This window comes from Channa argus, chromosome 5, assembly GCF_033026475.1.
Source record: "Channa argus isolate prfri chromosome 5, Channa argus male v1.0, whole genome shotgun sequence".
Taxonomy (NCBI): domain Eukaryota; kingdom Metazoa; phylum Chordata; class Actinopteri; order Anabantiformes; family Channidae; genus Channa; species Channa argus.
In genome coordinates, this window is record NC_090201.1 from 7920468 (window position 1) to 7939461 (window position 18994).

Genomic DNA, 18994 nt, shown 5'->3' on the forward strand with positions numbered 1-18994 from the left:
CAGGTTCATTCAGTGTTGGTTAGGTCCCAAACAAATTTAATGTTTTTATTATGTTTGCAGCATGTTAGTAGAAATTCTTCCTAACATGTACAATGAATGACTTTTTTAGCTCAGGATACACATGAAGCAAAACCACCACCATCTAGTGCAATGAACAAGTCAGTTCATTCAATGATTTCAGTTACACAAAGTAAAAGCACATTTCAACTCTTGATCCCTATTATGATTCCATAACGAACACAAACCAATCTAATACATACTAATGTACTAGATTGGTTCTATGCAATTAGATGCTAAAGGAAATGCTGATGATTATACTAGATGATATAGACGAAATACTGAATATTACAGTAGTCCTGCAAGTACAAAATTATGAGATATCAACATAAAGAACTACCCATTGCCCGAAAATGAAAAATATTGGAATCATACTTCATACATACATTCACTAATGAAATAAAAGACAGCTCAACATATGATTACACGTATACCATGTAATACCATTATATGGTAATTTGTGGTTTTCTTCCTTGCATGGTCTTTATTACATGCAGGTGAGATTGAGCGAGTTCGAAGGATTAAAAGTTACAAACTTCTGAGCATGAAATTTATAGAGCTGCTTATTGAAGGGCAGCATGTAGGAAGATCCCACTGTGGTTCTACTCAACCTCTTGGAGGGTCGTACTGTTTTATCTCTTAGTTATTTCATTTGGATAAGACTTTTATGTATTTGGCACCCTTTGCAAAGTAAATTTAGGTCATGACCTGCAATCCTGACCCCTTTTAAATGGAGACTGCAAATTCATGAGTCTGAATTAGTATATAAAAGTTTAAAAACCGTTTATCCTTTGTTGATGGTGCTTAAACAAAAAGCAAAAACAGACAGGTAGTCTTTCAAAATCAATGGGGGAAAAGGAAAATCTCAAGTTAGTCCAGCTAAACTCTAAACACTATGGGAAAACAAAAATGATAAACACTGGAAATAATCCAGTGTACAAAAAAAGGTGAGTAATGGGCTTAGGAGCAGCAGTGGACCTAACGGAGACAGAGGTGGAAGCGGTAGTCGTTGCATCAAACGCGAAGAAGGTCAAGCCTGGAAAGACTGAGAGCATAAGTAAATGGTGAAATAAATAACCAAATAATAAACTGAGATAGTTAGACATAACATCCATAAAGTGTTGCTTACACACTGAAACATGAACATAAGAAGAAGAATAAGCCAATAATGTAATATAAATATCAGGAGGGAATTTCTTCAAACACAACTGTCAAAACAGACTCTAAGTTGCCTGATTAGATTTTGGTGGTTAAAGGTCACCGTCACTGTGATCTTACATCTCTCCTGAATGTGATATCACAGCGATGCCTTTATGGAATTTCTTGAAATCTGTCACAAATGTCCAACAGAGCCTAAGAATTACCTGATTAGATTTGGACGGTCAGAGTTCAAGGCCACTGTGACCTCACTGACGTCACTGATCTTATGTTCATCCCATTTGCATCAACGCTATATGTCAGAAACACCTATGCAATAATTTTTGTAATATTTAGCACTAATTGCCGTCTTCTACCTGACTTTTTTCTTGAGAATAATGAATTTAGCTTTTTAAAGGAAATGCACAGCTTCACAGGAGAAGTGCACCTGTTCTTTCTGAATGCACTGTTATGTTTTGGATTGAAAAAGGATACTTTGGTTTGATATTCTTGTATATATTCTTCTATTCTTCTTCTTCTATGCAGCATGAAAAAACTTTTTGAGTAAAAGTAGCAGTAATACTTTATATAAGTATAAATATATATAATTTTTACCATCTGCTGAATCATCGGTGGCATCAGTCATTGTATCTGTCAAAACCAAACATTAAAGAAATTTAGAGCAAAATTACATTTATTGTTTATGTCATGTAATTAAATTAAAGGAGATTTACTTACCAAGGCCGCTTTCTTTCTCAGCTTTCTGTCGCTGGTCTATGAAACAGGGCAATCAAATGGATGTCACATGTCATATAACTGTATACTGCTGTATATTCACAATCAAACAAACATCAAAGTAAATTAGTGAAACTCAGAATTTTATATTCTGTGCACAGTGGTGCACATTGACGCAAAATAGCAACACACAGGTAGCAAAGGTTACACACACCAAACACACTGCTGTCATTATTAACTAATAAACATGAATGGTTAGCTTTTTCCTACCCTCAGTCAGTTTATCAGCAATGAAAAGCCTCTGGACTCCTCCACTTTCAGGTTTGGTGACTAACATGGATGTGAGAGGGGTGAGAAAGCCATACTGCATGGACAAGCCCAGAGCCTTGGCTGCTGTGCTGCTCTTCTCCTCCTGAGTTCCAATGTCCCTGAGAGATAAAAGGGAAAGAGGATAATAAATAAATGTTTATGATGTATGTACATGATGTGTAATGCAAAGTATCCATCATAAAACCATGTTACATTTTACAAGAAAAACTGCTTCAAAGCTTGATGGAGGTATTCAGGTGAACTGACCCCTTGTCCATTAGCTGTTGGATGGTAAGGTAGGCCCACAGCCGCTCTATGAAATGCCCCAAAATCTTCTTTACTGGGTCGAGCTTATCCCAGTTTACCACATTGGCATTTCCCTGCACCTTGAAGTCATTATCATTCTGAAGAAAATGAGTATAAGTATAACAGCAGTATTCATTACAGAGCTGGTATTATGTGTTTCAACAACCAAAACTCTTTAAGTTGTGTCTAAATCTATCTTTAAAAACACCATAGACTCTTGTCTCTTCAGAAGCAGCCTGATTCAGAAGTTATTATCCTAACATTTGCATTATTCATAAGCCTGAACTCTGATCAGTAGACTGGATTTTTACCATGAATGTGAAGAGAAAGAACACTGCTGCTGCACTTTGAGAAAAGTAGGGTCTACATGTTCTAACCAGTAAGAGGTTTTTTTGTTTGTTTTAATTCAAACATAGCTAGTTTAGCTTTAGCACACACATACTGCATTTCTTCAGCAACAGAAAGAAAGAATGTCACTGGCTAGGCTTGGTTTTAAACTTCATATGGCAGTTTTTTAAGCAAATGTCCAACGACCTGCTTTTCTCTTCACGTAGATGCAGAGCAAACCTTATTTAAATACAATATAAATGCCTTCAGCGAAGCTCTGGACACTGGGAGTTCTTGTGTTTTTGATTTCACGTGCTCCAGGTGGAAAATACCAAATTGGATTTAACATTAAAAAGACAGCGAAGACTTCAGTACACAGGGCTAAAAACATTGCCATGACAATTGTCATGACTTTCCGGGGGACACTAAAAAGTGACGGACATTTAGATTTATAAATGTAATTTATTTGCTTCCAGAGCTGTGCTGTAGCTTTTTGCACCTCGTCTCCTAATGCTGCACCCGCGTTGTCAAATTGATGAAGTTTGCTTGTGTTTTGTGTATTTGCGTGTGTTTTCTCGATTTGCAGTGCTGTGAGCCCTCAGGGCCACTGTACTTAAAAGCCTTAAGCGCAAAACAGGAACATCAGGGTCTGACCCTGTTAAGGCCCTGATACATTCTGAAAACAACTAAAATACAGAGTCTTTGAAGATTTGTCTGAATCCAGTTGACTCAGAATGACTTGATCTTAGATTTTTGCTCAGAGGAGCTGTCTCATATGAATATATGTGTATAAGTTGTTATTCACAACAATGAAAACATAGTCTCACTCTTGTAGTAACTGACTTATTATAGTCTATTTCTCACCCCATGAGCAAAAACCTCCACCAAGAACTTATCCATGTCCTTGTTTCTCAGCTGACCAGCCACCACAATCTCTGAACCATTAAACAATTGATTGTAGTGGTTGTTGGTCAAGTTGACTGCATTGTCAGAGTAACGCAGGTCCACCTCCAAGAGCAGAGGGTCAGACACTTCTTTATAGAAACCCTGGAAAAAAGAACAAAAAGGAAAAAACACAGGCTCTGGATCAAGGAATATTTTTGCCTAATGAACTTTGCGGGTTGAAACAAATACTCACACATTGACATGGATATTTTTTTTTTCATATAAATCAGTCATAGCCTACCTTGAGTTGTGAAGCTGCATCTGAACCTAAAAATATCCTTCGGGGCAGTCCCTTGTTTTTCTTGCACAGCATGTCCAGAAATGAGTAATCCGCATCATTTCCAAATCCAAGACAGAACATGGTCATGTTTCCTCCAATGGCAGAATGCACATTCTCCTGAATCTTTTGGAGGTTGGTCTCTCCTACATGCATTTATACAGCCACATATGTATAACACATGAATGAACATAATTACACATAGAAAACCCCCATTTCCTCTTTTTTTCCTTCTTCTGAGCTGCTGTTCTAATATTACATGTAGTGTAGAATGAAATATAGTCTTCAGGTTTAGGACAGCTCACCTCGGTTTGGCACCCCATCAGTAAGTAGAAAGATAATATCCAAACTCCTTAAAAGTTGATGTAAAGAGGTGCAAATTGTTTACATCCTTGTTGTCTTAGTTCCTGTACGTAGGCAATGGCTTCATTGACATTTTCTTTTGTTGCTTTGGTAAGAGAGTCCTTCCAGGTGATGATTATTTCATCAAACATGATTAGAGCAAAGTGGTCTTCTTCATGAAGTTCTTTCAGTATTGCACCCAATGCATCTCGGGTCTGCAAAGATTCACATTTTCACATTTAAAGATGTACATATGATGTTGTGAGAAGGTTACCTGCACACAAAGTCTTTCACCTGTGCAATCTTAGTCCCCCTCATTGATGCACTCCTGTCAATCACAAATACCACATTCTCTGTGACTCTTGGCAAGTCAGAGGGGGCAAAGAAGTGGACGAAGTATCCATTAGCAACCTGAATTAAAATCAAAGAATTTGAATAGGATTAATATGTGCTTTTCATGTGCCGCTCCGGTCTTAACCAGCTGTAACCAACTGACCTGAACTTCACCCAGAACCTCTTCTCGATATACATCATACTTGATGATTAAATCTCCGTCCATTATGGTGCCATTACATCCTGGACATTTCTTCTGTTGCTCCAGTGTTGGTGAGAAAGAGATCTGTACCTGATACACAGAGAGACACATCCTTTAGGCTTAGAAATCATGCAGATTACATACAAATATTATCAGAAGGACCAAAGTTATCTCTTCACCTTCTCTTTACTTCTTTTTACCAAGGGGAGCAGCTTATCTTTGAAGAAAGGTGCTCTGGCTCCAACAAAAGAGATGCCCTGAGGCTCAAAAATGTCTGCTATAATCTGCCTCCGCAACACAAACACAGTCACAGAGTCAGTGTGGAATCAGATGTGGAGCAAGTACTCAGATATTTTACTCTAAAGCCTCTTTCACACATGCACAGGAATCCTGAAATTCTCCTGATTTTGTCTAAAGGGTGTGTGTGTGTGTGTGAAGGGAATGCAAATCTCCCATTGAGATGCTTCCACATTATCCAGGCATCAACTGGTGAGCCCCCAGTACAAACAAACATTTCTAGCACTCTACTGTCATTGTAGTGCAATGATAGAAACCTTTTGTTTTGGAGGCACGGCTTCAATGTGCTGTAAACAAAACAATGTTTCCCTCAACCTAAGTTTTCTATCATGTTGTGCCTTCTGTGTCTGCTGGCCACACACTGAAATCAAGCAGTGTTTTGCTTGTAAGGACACTTTTTGACTCGGCAATCTCTACTGTTCGTTACATTTGTGAATAGGACTGGTTTCTCCTGACATTGTCTGGTGTTCATACGTGGAAAAGCCTTATGTTACAGTAAGCGTTGTAGTAGCAAGATTTGCAGACCACAATGGTCACAACACACAAACCTGAAAACAGTGACTGTGAATAAAGATAAATAAAAGAGAAATGTGTTGAACCTGAAAATCCTGCACTGGTTGTTTAGGTTTAACTCGAGTCAAAATCTCATATTGGCCCAGTTTCCTCTGAAGGAGCTCCTCATAGATGAGAACGAAGGTTACGCTTCTTTTGGCTGCAATGTTGACAGACATTGAAAATTTCTCCACCTTTCTTCCAGAAGGCCTGTAACAATGGGCATGAAACCATTGTGTCATTATACCCACAGTACTGCATAAGTAACAGTTTTTGCATATTGCATAGTAACATACTTGACCAGTCCAGCAGTCGCTCCAGAGGAAACAGCCTTATCATACTGTTTCTTGGCTTCATCTTTCCCCTTCACCTCTCCACCATAAACCAGACTATCAATTTCCCTGTAAGGTACAGAGACATTTGTTAAAAGTCGAATAAGACATCCTCCATGTTCACTGTCAAATGTATTTAATTTTTGACTAACATGCTGAACTTGGTGATAAAGGCTGTCTTGGGCAGCTCCACTTCAAAGAAGGTTTCCTGGGAAAATGTTTCGTTGTTCACAGCTTTGGAAGTTATGACCGTGTGGGAAAACCGAGACTTCACTGTGCAGGCAACTTTTAGACTGTGGACTTCCACCATCTGAGAGGATGGACACAGGAAAATATAGCATGTTTTTTAATAACATGTATAGGCATTAATAAATAATAACCACACAGAGTCAAAAACTTTTGGTTAATTTATAATGAACAGGTAAGACCAGTGGTTAAGAGAAAAGACCATCTATCGAAATTATTTTGTAAATAGTTAACAGTGCCTAGAGTGCCATCAACCCAACACACACACACACGCACACACACATACACACACCCCACCCACATTACATATTGTTGTTTACTATGTTTTCATGTCTTTATCATCACTGTTAGACACCTTGGAAATGACTTTCTGTACACATGTACACTGTAACACGTGTATCTTTTTTACCATCTACCACCAACCAACTCCCTATGAGGACTCCACTCCCCTGTCTGTACAACGATCTGTTAGTCCATTCATCCCATTCTTGTGAACACAAAGTGTCAGTAATGCCTTAAAGGAAATTCTTCAAATCGGGCAGAAAAATCCATCAGAACTCAGGAAAAAAACTGATTAGATTTTGGGGTCAAAGGTCAAGGTCACTCTGACCTCATCTCCATTCATTCTTGTAAGTCTGATATCTCAGGATCGGCTTGAGGAAATTTCTTCGAATTTGCCACAAATGTCCACTTGGAGCCTACGATGAACTAATTACATTTTCTTGCTCCTTTAAATTCATTGAATGCAATCTTTCTTTGATACCATTGTAATGAGATCAGGCTGTATATGGAATATGGAAGGTCAAACTACCTTGAATAAGTATCCTAACCAACGCACTGAAAAAATGCATCTCCTTTAAATAGTTTTCGAAAGCAGAAGTAATAGCTTGGATTTAACTAAATTTCCAAGTCACTGAATATGTCTTATTGTACAGTTAAATTCATTATTTAAAAATAAGATATGAATATGAAGAAGAAGAGAATACGGCACAAGTACTGTATAAATCTGCCTAGAGCAGCCCTTCCTTAAACATCAAGTGGCTGTGGAAGAAGGAGACTAGTGAGGGAGGACAACAAGTCTCCTATGACTCCTCTGAAAGAGTTACAAACTTCAGCTGCTGAGATAGGAGAAACTCTACATACAATAACTGTTGTCTGGATCCTTTACCAACTGTGTAACATCTGAAAACTATTGACACCAATGATAATTAAAGAGACTTACTGACACTGTCACTTTTTGCTTTATATTGTTAAATAATCTGAATTAATTTGTAGAGATATGTTTTTATTTTGATTCAATATAATATTTTTGGTTAATTTTGGTCTGAAAAGTTAAATTAAATAACCATGAATCAATGTTTTTTTTAAACAAAAACTGAAAACTTCCAATAGGGCTGAATACTTTTTAAAGGTACTGTAGGTCACTTTTCTGTAAACACAATAAAATATCAAAAGCATCATCATTTTTACCAGAAAACCAACGAGAGAAAAAAATACATCAACAGGGACTGGCCAAGTGGCCTCTGGAAGCCAGGGGAAGGTTTATGGGATCTCTCATTTGGAAACAGTAAAAATACCACTACTGTGAGAGTTTGGCAGTTACAGATAAGGTTGTGTTTTCAGGAAAGGTGAAAAGCCTGTTTTTATTTTCCAACTTTATCAGTATCAAAATGTGTTCCTTACTTTCATAGAGGTTGTGCTTCTTTTCTGTGGAGGTAAAATTGAGAAAATATGAAGTATTTTCAAATGTAACATTAATTTTGTAGTTTGTACATTTGTTAGTATCAGTACCTTAACTGACTTTGTGTCCATAGCTTCTTTGGTCTCCTAGAACACAACACAAAAATGAATGGAAATTAGAAAGAGCTGCACTGAATGTGTCACTATTTGGTATCACCAAGAGTGAGGTTTTCTTAAATATGTGCACACTGAAAGATATTAAGCAAGCATTGCTGAAAAATGTCCAACAAGACACAAAATCAGACCCATATACTGTAGTAGGTGTTAAGAAAAACTCTTCTGTGTGAATTTAGTAAGGGTTAAACAAAGAGACAAGATCTGGTAAGTTGGAGTAATGACCCTGGTGCGCTGGCATGTTCGAATGTGTTCAAATCATAGTCTTTCGAGGATAGTAATTATTCCCTCAGAAGTTCAAGTCATTTATTTTATCTCAACGTCAGTGTTTCACAATCCTGACTAAAATGTGGAAATCTTTATCAAGAAGGACTCACATGAACTATACATATGAACCAGCAGGTTAGGACCTGCTGGAAGATTCCTATTGTGAATATTACACAATATTAAATTGCAAAAGAAAACTCAAAACAAACAAAAAAAAAAATAGAAAATGATGTTGACTTTTTAATGATTTAAACAACTTTCAAACAAAACATATGCAGATAACCCATTTAAACCCCTGTAGCTGGAGTCATTAAACATCTACATTTACATTTAGTCATATAACAACTGCTTTTATCTAAAGCAAAATACAAGTGAGGTAAAAAGCAAACAACTCAGTCCAAATTAAGGCCATATTATTAAAGCACAGAGCTATGTTTTGGTTTGTATCATATTCTCACAGCCAGTTTATTGTTGGCACTGCATAACACTGCTGTTTATTGTTCTCTTCATTTTATCACACCCCAGGCTGGTGATGACTGGAAGGATCATGTTTTCAGCTTACACACATCCCCTGTCTGTGCATGTCTATCAGTTGGTCAATCCCATTGTTGTGAACACGAAATCTATGGAATGCCTTGAAGAAAATACTTCAAATTTGGCACAAACAGAACTCAAAAATGAACTGATTGTGAGCCTTTAAGGTCAAGGTCACTGGGACTTTGCATCTGTCTTGTAAATATAATATCTCAGGATCGGCTTGAGGGAATGTCTTTAAATTTGCATCCCTTTGGTCGCTAGGATGAACTAATTGTCTTGGTCCTTTACATTCTTTTGAATGCAATCTGAAAGCAGTGTCTTGATTATGAATTGATTAGACTTTTTAGACAAGATCTCAAATCCCTTCAATTCTTATTAATGCTATATTTCAGAACCTTCTAGAGGGAATATGTCTGGCAGCACATTACACTATGGTTTTACAATAGCAGATTAGGAGTAGTATTAACCAAAGGGACATTACTAATGAGTTATTAGCTGATATAGAAAATAAGAAAACATTTTTATAAGAAGATGGAACTTGAGTAAGATTTTTTAAAATGTACCTGTGTTAGAGTTTCTCTCCTGGAAATGATCAGAGCTTCCTGGGCCTGGACTTGAAGGCGGATGCAGGCAGCAACCCACAGAAGAAGAACTCTCCACAATACAGGCATGTCTGGGAAACAATAGTGTCTCTGCCTTGGAATGGCTGAAAACAAGTGTGTTGAAAATTTCAGAGATGTGAGGACAAAAACTTTTATGTGCCCCCACCATTCTGTATTGGGAGGACTTCACTCTTGGTTTCCTGTTAACTAGTTCAGTTGGAGGAAATTGGGATGGATTTAATAAAGTAACAGTATATGCAGTTCTGATTTGTCTATCAGGACTGAATGAGCAATACTTGTCCCTGTGTGTCAGTCCACTGCATATGGCAATAGAGCAGCTATGAGTTTGTGTAAATCTTTGGATTTGCCCATCAACGATTGCTCCTGCTTCTCCACGAAGATGGTTGATCATATAATCTACACAAATATTCTCACATACATAGTAGATGGTCGAATGATCAAAAGTTAATGTTTATGGACGACTAAAATCTTCAGATTATGTGTCTAGTCTGATATATTTGATTTACTGAGAATTACTGATTAGGAGGTTAAAATATTCTTCCCATTATTTCTGGTCTTTTCCTTTTATCTACTGTATTATTGCCCCCATGTAATTTTCCAAAAGACAGTCTAAACAAAAAACATATATACATCTTCATTCCACTCTTGACTGCTGCTTTCTTAAGTCAATTTACTTGATCAGCTATTCAGTGACAGATTTTTCTTCATCTCATTTGTCCTTGTCAGTATAATCATTTTCATGCTGTTTCTTATTTTTCATCTGTCTCTATAGAACCATAACCATACTCAGACTCATGTGTTCATCTGTCCATTATCCCTGACCAAGTCAATAATAAAGTGGACATAAACAATCAAACTAAGTCTCAAGTCTTGGGTCCTGACTGATACTTAGTGCAAATAACAAATATCTAGCAGCTTACAGGAGAACTCATTTGTGTTCAGTTGATGGTTTCTGTTGTAAAAAAAAAATAGACTTTATTTTTTTACACAGAGGACATTTTCTGTTTGATCATGATTTCACAAATGTGTTACCACCAAGACAACATTTTATTAGGTATTGCGATAGGATTTAGGACTGATTGGAGTGTCCTAGGATTTCCCATCAACTATAGCAGAGCTTTTACTCATCGTTACACTGCTTGGAAATAATTTGGATCCCACTTCACATGTTGTCATCACGAAGTCAAACATGTATTTAGGAAAAATAAAGAAACAACAACTAAAAAGACTTGTTTAACACTAAACACATTATTTACTGTCATACATGAACAATGTTAGAAACTAGAAAAATTAAATAAATGAGTAAATTAAGCTGAGTCTGTCTTAATACCTGCCTCCATTTCAAAACAAATGATCACTCATGTTAGAAACCAATTTTTATGATTCCAACAGATACACTTACAATCAAGCCTGCCCTAAACAATATATGGGGCTTTAACAGTTCTGTAAGTACGAGCAGATTTGATGTTCAACTTTATTTTAAACAGATTTAAAAAGTCCTGACACAATGTAATCTGTTGCATCTCCATCAATGAGGCCATTTCCATTACTGTGAATGAACCAGCAGGGAACATCTTCTCCATTCTTCACATCCCTCCTGAAGTCTCTCTGCAAGCCCCTGTGGACAGAGAAAGAAACGAAATGTAGACCAGAAAGGGTGTTTCAAGGGCACATGTACAAAGAAACAGCCTTTTATTTTCATTGAAGACACATGTCCATGCAAACTCTTCCCCAGTGAGAAGTAGGACACTTATCTGTGACATGTACCTGGTCACATTGAGCTCATGTCCTCTCACATACATGGTGGCATCTGGTTTTTCTGGGGTTGCTCCTGGACGCAGGTCTGTCACCTCATATTCAATCCCATTGTAGAACTGACCTAGATGATTTAAAAACATTAATGTGAATGTCCTTTTTAAAATCTAGTAGTTCTGGACATGTATTTTTAACCACTTGTGATTTCTGGCCACTGAAATACAATTTGTGCCTTTTCACACATTATATTGTAAATATGTATAGCGCTCTTTTCACTGTATGATATGAGAAGGTACACTGTGCTTTTTTAGAAGGACATTTATAACTGAGCTGACTTACACACACACACGCACACACACACAACTACATCCAACTCCATTCCGCTGTGGGACTATTTGCACTACCTCTGAAGCTGCTCGTGTTTGCATACAATAATTCCACATTCATTTCAACAAAACTGTATTTATTTCTAAAATTAGTACTACTAAATGACCTAATATTACTGCACACTATTAGTCTTTTTGTCTTTGTCCTATGTCTTCCACTGTTAGCACATGCACCTGTGCACTCTATGTAGTTAGGGCTCTTCTGTCTTTGATAGTTATAGTTATATTTTTTTGTACAAATTAGATTGTGTTGTCTTGTGTTCGATGTCTTGTGATTCGTAGTAGCACTGTGATCCCAGAGGAACGTTGTTTTGTTTTACTTTCTGTACGACTAGATTGAAATGACAATAAAGAACCTTGAACTTTGAATCATTGGATCTTCTTGTGACGTTGTATGAAGTTGGAGCTGAACAGAAAAACATGTTGAAACTACAAAAAGATGAGGAGATTTAGGTTATAATCCCCTGTGGGTCAGGGCCTGATCGATGCTTTGGGGGTGCAATAGAAATTATTATTTATTATATAGTATCAAATATTTCTTAAATATATATTTAATTATATATTATTTATTTAATTATATTAATTTTATTTGACAGTTGCATACTGTGCTTTCCTTTGTGTCTTTATAGTTTAATTTGTTTACATACGTTCATAGGTTTCTTACCTAATTCACTCCTGTCTCCTCTGAAGACCATTCTTACTGCCACATATTATCCCCTAACAATTCATGGATTTTCCTTTCTAAAAAGTGTATCATGTTGTACCTAGCAGGCCATGAACAGAGGAGGAGAAGAGGTGGGTATCCAGGGTGTAGAAACCCAAGTAGTCCCGGTGGTACGGATGCTTCTGCCACACTTTGTGTAGCAGGATCACAAACTTGACGGAATCTTTTAGAGTTACTGTCAGGCTGCGATCTTTCTGCACAAGAAGATCCATACTGGAAGAGACAAAAAACGCTGAACTGGACCTAACAGTGTCTAGTAATTTTATAGTAGAGGGCTGCATCTTTTTAACCAAAAGAGAGAACGATATGACGGTGCACCCACTCACTTGGGTCTTTTGAGGGAAGCTGTATCTGACCACAGCAGCTTGACACGTTTGCCACCCTGGAACACTGAGATGTCCTGAGTGCTCACCATGAGTCTCACCCCCAGAGTCTGGTGGACAATGCCAAAGCGCCAAAAGTAGGTGTTGATTTTACCATTAGGTGGAGTTTTCTTATCTCCAATTATTTGGCCATTAACCGAAATACCTGAGAACACAATGTAGGATTATTCAAATCATACATGAAAACATTTAAAAGTAAGAATTTATAATATACATAACTCTGGTCTTACCTGATTCAGGGTCTCTGACCAGATTAAAAATGGTTCCCGGTCTGTCATTGATATTGAAGCAGAGAGCATCATTTTTGTCAGGGAGCTCTATAATGAAATGAGGATCTCCATCCACTGCAGATTACAACACAGCACAGTGACAATAACAAACAAGATCAATATCGTGTTGAGATATAATAGTAGCTTTACATGCTGATGACAACATCTCAGCTGGACTCTACAGAGTTAGAAGCAAGTCTTCAGCCATGTTGTGATAGCAGCTCTCTGAGGCTTTGGGATCACCAGTGTCCTCCAAGGATGAGTCTTAATAAAACAAGGTGACTGACAGACTGACACAGCTCTAATGATCACAGTGGTATAAACTTACCCAAATAAGTGGGTTGTAACTGAGGCATGTAACTTGATGGGCTGCTATATCTGTGTGCTAGATAGAGGAACAATAAACCTTAAGTTGAAACTAAAACAGTGGATCAAATTAATCCTATAATTGTTTTTACTGTAAGAAAAATAGAGGTGTACTGTCTTACCCACTCTTTCTGACTGTTGTCTTTGCTCTGTCAAAAACAGATGGAAAAAAACAACTCAGTACAGTCCACACATCAAATTAAAGCACCAGCTTCGGCTGGAGCAGTTGAGAAAAGAGAACTGATATATTCAAATGTTGTAATGAGTCAGTGCTGCTCATTAATGTATAACATTGAGATTTTGCTGTGCAGTAGAAAATCTCTTGCCATGTCAAAAGAAACCTGCCTAACATATTTTTTGTAATTATCCCTTTCTTCCCTTACCCTCAGTCAGCTTATCTGCAATGAGTGGACTGTCTGTTCCATCCTCAGTTTCAGGCTTGGTGACCACCATGGAGGTGAGAGGTGTGACAAAGTTGTACTGCAGAGACATTTCCAGAGCCTTGGCTGTGGCATTAGCTTTTTCATTCGGTTCACCACTTCGGCTGCAAGAAAAAGAAAAAAAAACATACTAAATATGCAACATATGACAGTGACATCCTGACATTTACAATATTGTGTTTGAGTGAAATGACTCAAACCGACCTCGTGTCCAGAAGCTGCTGGATGGTAAGGTAGGCCCACAGACGCTCTGTGAAATCCCCAAAGATGTAGTCCTCATCTGGGTACAACACACCCCAGTCTACAGCACTGGCCTGACCCTGTACTTTGAAATCCTCCTCAAACTACAAACAGCAGGAGGAAACACAAGCTTGTTGACAAGCAGATCAATAATAGAAGCACATAAGTCATTTTCCTTCTTCTCACCCCTTGGCCCATGACTTCCACCATGAAGTTGTCCATATGGTCGTCCCTCAGCCGGCCAGCCACCACAATCTCGGAGCCATTAAACAACTGGTTGAAGTGGTTTGTGGTCAGAACGTCCACTGCATTGTCAGGATAATGCAGATCCACCTCAGAAAGTAGCGGGTTGGCCACCTCCTCATAGAAACCCTGGATAAATATATATTAAATATATATTTACATAAATAAATATTTTAAATAAATATTAATAATATAAGCCTAAAGCCTTCACCTGCAGTTGAAGTGTTGCATCTGCAGCTTCAAATATTCTGCGTGCCAGTCCCTTGTTCTGTTTGCTCATCACATCCAGGAAGGAGTAATCCACATCATTTCCAAATCCAAGACAGAACAAAGACATGTTTCCTCCAGTAGCAGCACGTACATTCTCCTGGATCCGCATGGTATTATGTTCCCCTTCAAATCCACAACATGCACATGCATGAATCAAATGTGCACCCACAGAAATTTACAGTTATTTCAGTATGTGCACACTCTAGATGCTTACCAGAATTTGGCATTCCGTCAGTCAGTAAAATAATCATATCAATGCTCCTCTCAGGAAGCCTGTTCTCCTGTCTGTCTTTGGCCAACATGTTCACAGCTCTCAACAAAGCAGCATTGATATCCGTGGCTAGAAGGAAATGTAATGTGTTTTGTATAGTGCTGTATATCTATCATTTAAGAAGAAAAGTATTATTTGGCATTAAAACTAGTGTGACTTGTTTTTCTTTTTACCTCCTTGATCTCTTATGTTTTTGACATAATTCATGGCTTCAGCCAAGTTGTCCATGGTTGCTCTGGTAAGTGACTCCTTCCATGCAGAGATTTGATGATCAAACTCGATGAGGGCAAAGTAGTCCTCCTTGTGGAGGTCTTTGAGGATGGCCAGCAAGGCCTCTCGTGTCTACAAAGAGTAACGTGGTCACAGGACAATATTTGTGGATGTGATATTTGACAGTATACAGCTCAGTATTGTAACCAAATCAACAGTCTGAACAGTCGCTAACCTGCTCAATCTTTCTTCCAAACATTGATCCGCTCTTATCTATCACAAACACCGCATTCTTTGGGACTCTGGGCAGGTCAGGGGGAGCAAAGAAGTGGACAAAGTATCCATTCACAATCTGGAGAGAGGAAAATTGCATCATTGACATAAGGATCCTCCCAGCTCATGTTAGACAACCTATTCACAGATCCGTCAATTTTTCTTGTCAGATCTTTCAGACATCAAATGATGAAAGATACTCAGTATATTATTTGTTTGAAGCTGACCTGAATGTCCCCGAGGGTCCCTGCTCGGTTCACGTCATACCTGACGAAAAAATCTCCATCAATGACTGTGCCATCGCAACCTGGACATGTCCTCTGCTGCTCTATAGTAGGTGAGAAGGAGATGTGTGCCTTTTTGTCTGTGACAGTTTTCTCCACCAGGGGGAGCAGATCATTAGAGAGGAAGGTTGCGGTGGCATCCACAAAGGCGAGGCCCTGAGGCTCATAGATGTTTGTCACAATCTTTGAAACCACACACACAAACACGCACACACACACACACACACATATTAGGTACAAGTTATTCAGAATGACTGAAATCACCCTAAAGCAGGAATGAACCAAGAACATGCATTTACTTTAAACTCCTGGACCAGTGATTTGGGTTTAACTCGAGTCAGGATCTCATACTGCCCCTTTTTCCTCTGAAGGAGCTCCTCGTAGGTCAGAACGAAAGTGACCTCACTTTTGGATGCAATGTTTACAGACACTGAAAACTTCTCCATCGTTCTTCCCGAGGCTCTGTAGTAAATCATATGCACAACAGACAGTTTTTTCCAACTACTGTATATAAATATCAAGAATTGCATTAAAGTGACACTCACTTGACCAGTCCAGCTGTCTGTCCAGAGGAAACAGCCTTCTCATACTGTTTCTTAGCTTTCTCTTTCTCCTTCACCTCCCCAACATAAACCTGACCTTCAATTTCCCTGCGAAGCACAAATATGGAGAACAACATCATGCATCTTAAAGGACGCCTTCACTGATATTAAACTTGCTTCTTTTGGTTCTAGTTTGGGTCGTACATGTACTTAAATGCCATTAAACTCTCCTCTGACTTCCCTAAATCACAGTATCTCTCAAACTTCTAGCTGAAAAACGCCTCCAGATGACATCACTTGAACGAAACCTTCAGTTTAGATAATGTTATCTTGTTGTTCTTCTTAGTAGCTAGAAGCAGAGAAATATTTGAATATAGGGAAGTTTAAAAGCGTAAATGTGCATTTAAACCCGTAACTAAAGCCATAGAGAGCAAGTTGAAAATTGGCGAAGTCGCCCTTTAAGGAAAAGAAAATGACTGTATCATTAATAGAAAGACAGTGTTGATAAACATGCTACAGGTCAACATGCACGTAGAGAGTGAAAATAGGATCGAAGGCATACTGACATGCTGAAGTTGCTGATAAAAGCAGTCTTCGGCAACTCCACCTCAAAAAAGATTTCTTGGGAGGAGTTTGCTTTGTTAAGAGCCTTGGAGGTCATTACGGTGTGGGCAAAACGAGATGTCACTGTGCAGTCCATTGTCACACTTTGCACCTCCACCTGAGACAGAATGAGAGTGAGAGAATATGGAAAGTACTTCTTCTGGAACATTGTTATAGACTGAAGTAGAACTACAATATTTATTTATCCTTTTTAATTGAATGCAGGTTTTCTGGGTCCAGCCCACAGTGTGCCACCCTGACTGCTGCCAAAGAAAACTGTAATAGCCTGAAAAGGGTTTGAAAAAACAGTCCATCACTGACTTCACTATATGAGTTTAGTGATGAGTCAGTCGGGGAATTTTTAGAGGCATAACTAAATCAGTTTCAATTATTTTCATTATACATAATTCATTTTCATTTAAATCAACATTTTATTGCTCACTTATTGATATTTTCTTTTACCTGATACCAGGTATCTATTTATATGGCAGACAAACAACTGCATACTGCTGACCTTACATGCTAAATACACTACTATTTAATCAAATTTAATTTTTTCTTTTTTTTTAGTTTTTCATGGCAGCAATCATAAACAAAGTGCCAAAAGTGGCACCGTTTTACCTTGGCCTCATCTGTGCTTCCTGCCTGTGACAAAACTTTTTAATCAGTGAAACTAAATTTGGCTTTGTGCAATTTAACAATTTCATTTTTCAATGTACATTACCAGTTTAAGAGAATGTGATTTACATTATATTAGGTTTAGGGAATATGATTATGATTTAGTACATATACAGTACAGATACTTAAAAAGGGGCGTATGTGTAGTAAACATGTTTAATATAAGCCATATTCATGAATAGACTGTCTTTTTGTGAATAGTTTCTGCCAAATACCTGCAGCGATGTGGTAGCTCCTCTTGTCTGCTGAAATACAAATACAGCAGGGTGAATCAATACGCTACATAATTCAAGAAAACTTTAACATGAAACAGCTTTTAAGGGTGTTGTCACATTGACTGTCGTACACTAGTAGTGAAGGATTCAGGTTGTGTTAATGAAATTTCTCCTAGGAAAACAGACATGTGACCAATTCAGGAACCATCTGATAAAACAAATGGTGGCAAAACTAAACTCAAAGAGTACAAAATGTTCTCTGTGTGAAGTTACCCGCCGAGGTCCATGGTCTCCAGAGATGATCAGAGCTGCCCGGGCCAGGCTGGACAGCCAGACGCAGGCACAGCCCAATAGCAGCACCAGTCGAACACCCAGCAGTCCAGACATGACTGAAGTTCCACTGAACACTGGCTGACTTCACTGCTGAGAAAAACCCTCTCTGTCCAGGGGGAGGTTCAAAAAGTGTGTGTTGTCCTGAAGCACTGACCAACAAAGCTGAGCTCAGTGACCATGATGTGTTGAGGCATAAACACAGAAAGCTCAAAGAAAAAAACAGCCTGTTCTCCTGATGTAACTAACATGAGATACCTGATTACATGTTGGCAACTTGACGAAGTCTGAGCTTTAACACTGTTATAAAATATCATAAAGCACCTATTAGTGACACCAAGATTGTTGTTTAGCGTAGAAGACAGCTCCTAATCCATCTACAGTTCAATGTGTCACACCAGTCAGCCAGTAATTAGTGTTGTTCGGCAGTATTTAAAATAGAAACTGATTATATCTTGACTATATAATCTATATCACCAGATATGAGGCCAATATGTGTATTTACAAACTTGTGTACAGCAGCATTTGCCCCGTATGTATGAAAATGTCTTTTGCTGTAGTCTGTTTCTGAATACTGGTCAGACATGATATGAAAACTTTTAATTTGTAATTTATTCATCAACATTTTACATGTTGGCTTTCTTCTTTATATACTGGACTGTTCAACTGAACAGCTCATGCAGCTTCACTCAGTGTGTGAACCAACAGTACACCACTGTAAGAAAATCAGAAGGACTCACTTGTGTGTTTTTTTAGGTAAATGAATCCAATAAAAACCTTAAAGTTAATGCTAGTTTTGGCTACTGAGCAGGTAGATGAATTCAGTAACTGGCG

At 38.1% G+C, this 18994-nt stretch overlaps 1 protein-coding gene and 1 pseudogene across 2 annotated transcripts; both read right to left on the reverse strand.

Moving 5' to 3' along the window:
- Window positions 1-15: 15 nt before the first annotated feature.
- LOC137126994 (inter-alpha-trypsin inhibitor heavy chain H3-like) lies at window positions 16-10487 on the reverse strand (annotated as a pseudogene).
- Window positions 10488-11036: 549 nt separating this feature from the next.
- On the reverse strand, window positions 11037-18313 carry LOC137126992 (inter-alpha-trypsin inhibitor heavy chain H3-like). 2 transcript variants are annotated; one of them, XM_067503237.1, is made up of 20 exons: window positions 18104-18313; window positions 17831-17857; window positions 16901-17055; window positions 16338-16442; window positions 16092-16254; window positions 15736-15975; window positions 15471-15587; window positions 15199-15367; window positions 14969-15094; window positions 14696-14877; window positions 14428-14613; window positions 14206-14345; window positions 13945-14105; window positions 13684-13710; window positions 13524-13580; window positions 13157-13270; window positions 12870-13071; window positions 12584-12756; window positions 11446-11557; window positions 11037-11296 (listed from the first exon to the last, which is right to left on the reverse strand). In XM_067503237.1, the coding sequence occupies exons 1-20, from the start codon at window positions 18215-18217 to the stop codon at window positions 11158-11160; spliced, it is 2709 nt and encodes a 902-aa protein (XP_067359338.1). In that variant the 5' UTR covers window positions 18218-18313; the 3' UTR covers window positions 11037-11157. The 2 variants fall into 2 exon arrangements, with proteins under 2 accessions (XP_067359338.1, XP_067359337.1); XM_067503236.1 differs by having other exon boundaries at window positions 17831-17860.
- Window positions 18314-18994: the final 681 nt, after the last annotated feature.

Coding starts and splice junctions, on each gene's coding strand:
- LOC137126992 (XM_067503236.1), bottom strand. CDS start 18,217: ATGTCTGGACTGCTGGGTGTTCGACTGGTGCTGCTATTGGGCTGTGCC. Junction 14,878..14,968: donor TGACGGAATGCCAAATTCTG/GTAAGCATCTAG, acceptor GTGGATTTGAAG/GGGAACATAATACCATGCGG. Junction 11,558..12,583: donor CTCTGTTCATGGCCTGCTAG/GTACAACATGAT, acceptor TAAATCATCTAG/GTCAGTTCTACAATGGGATT.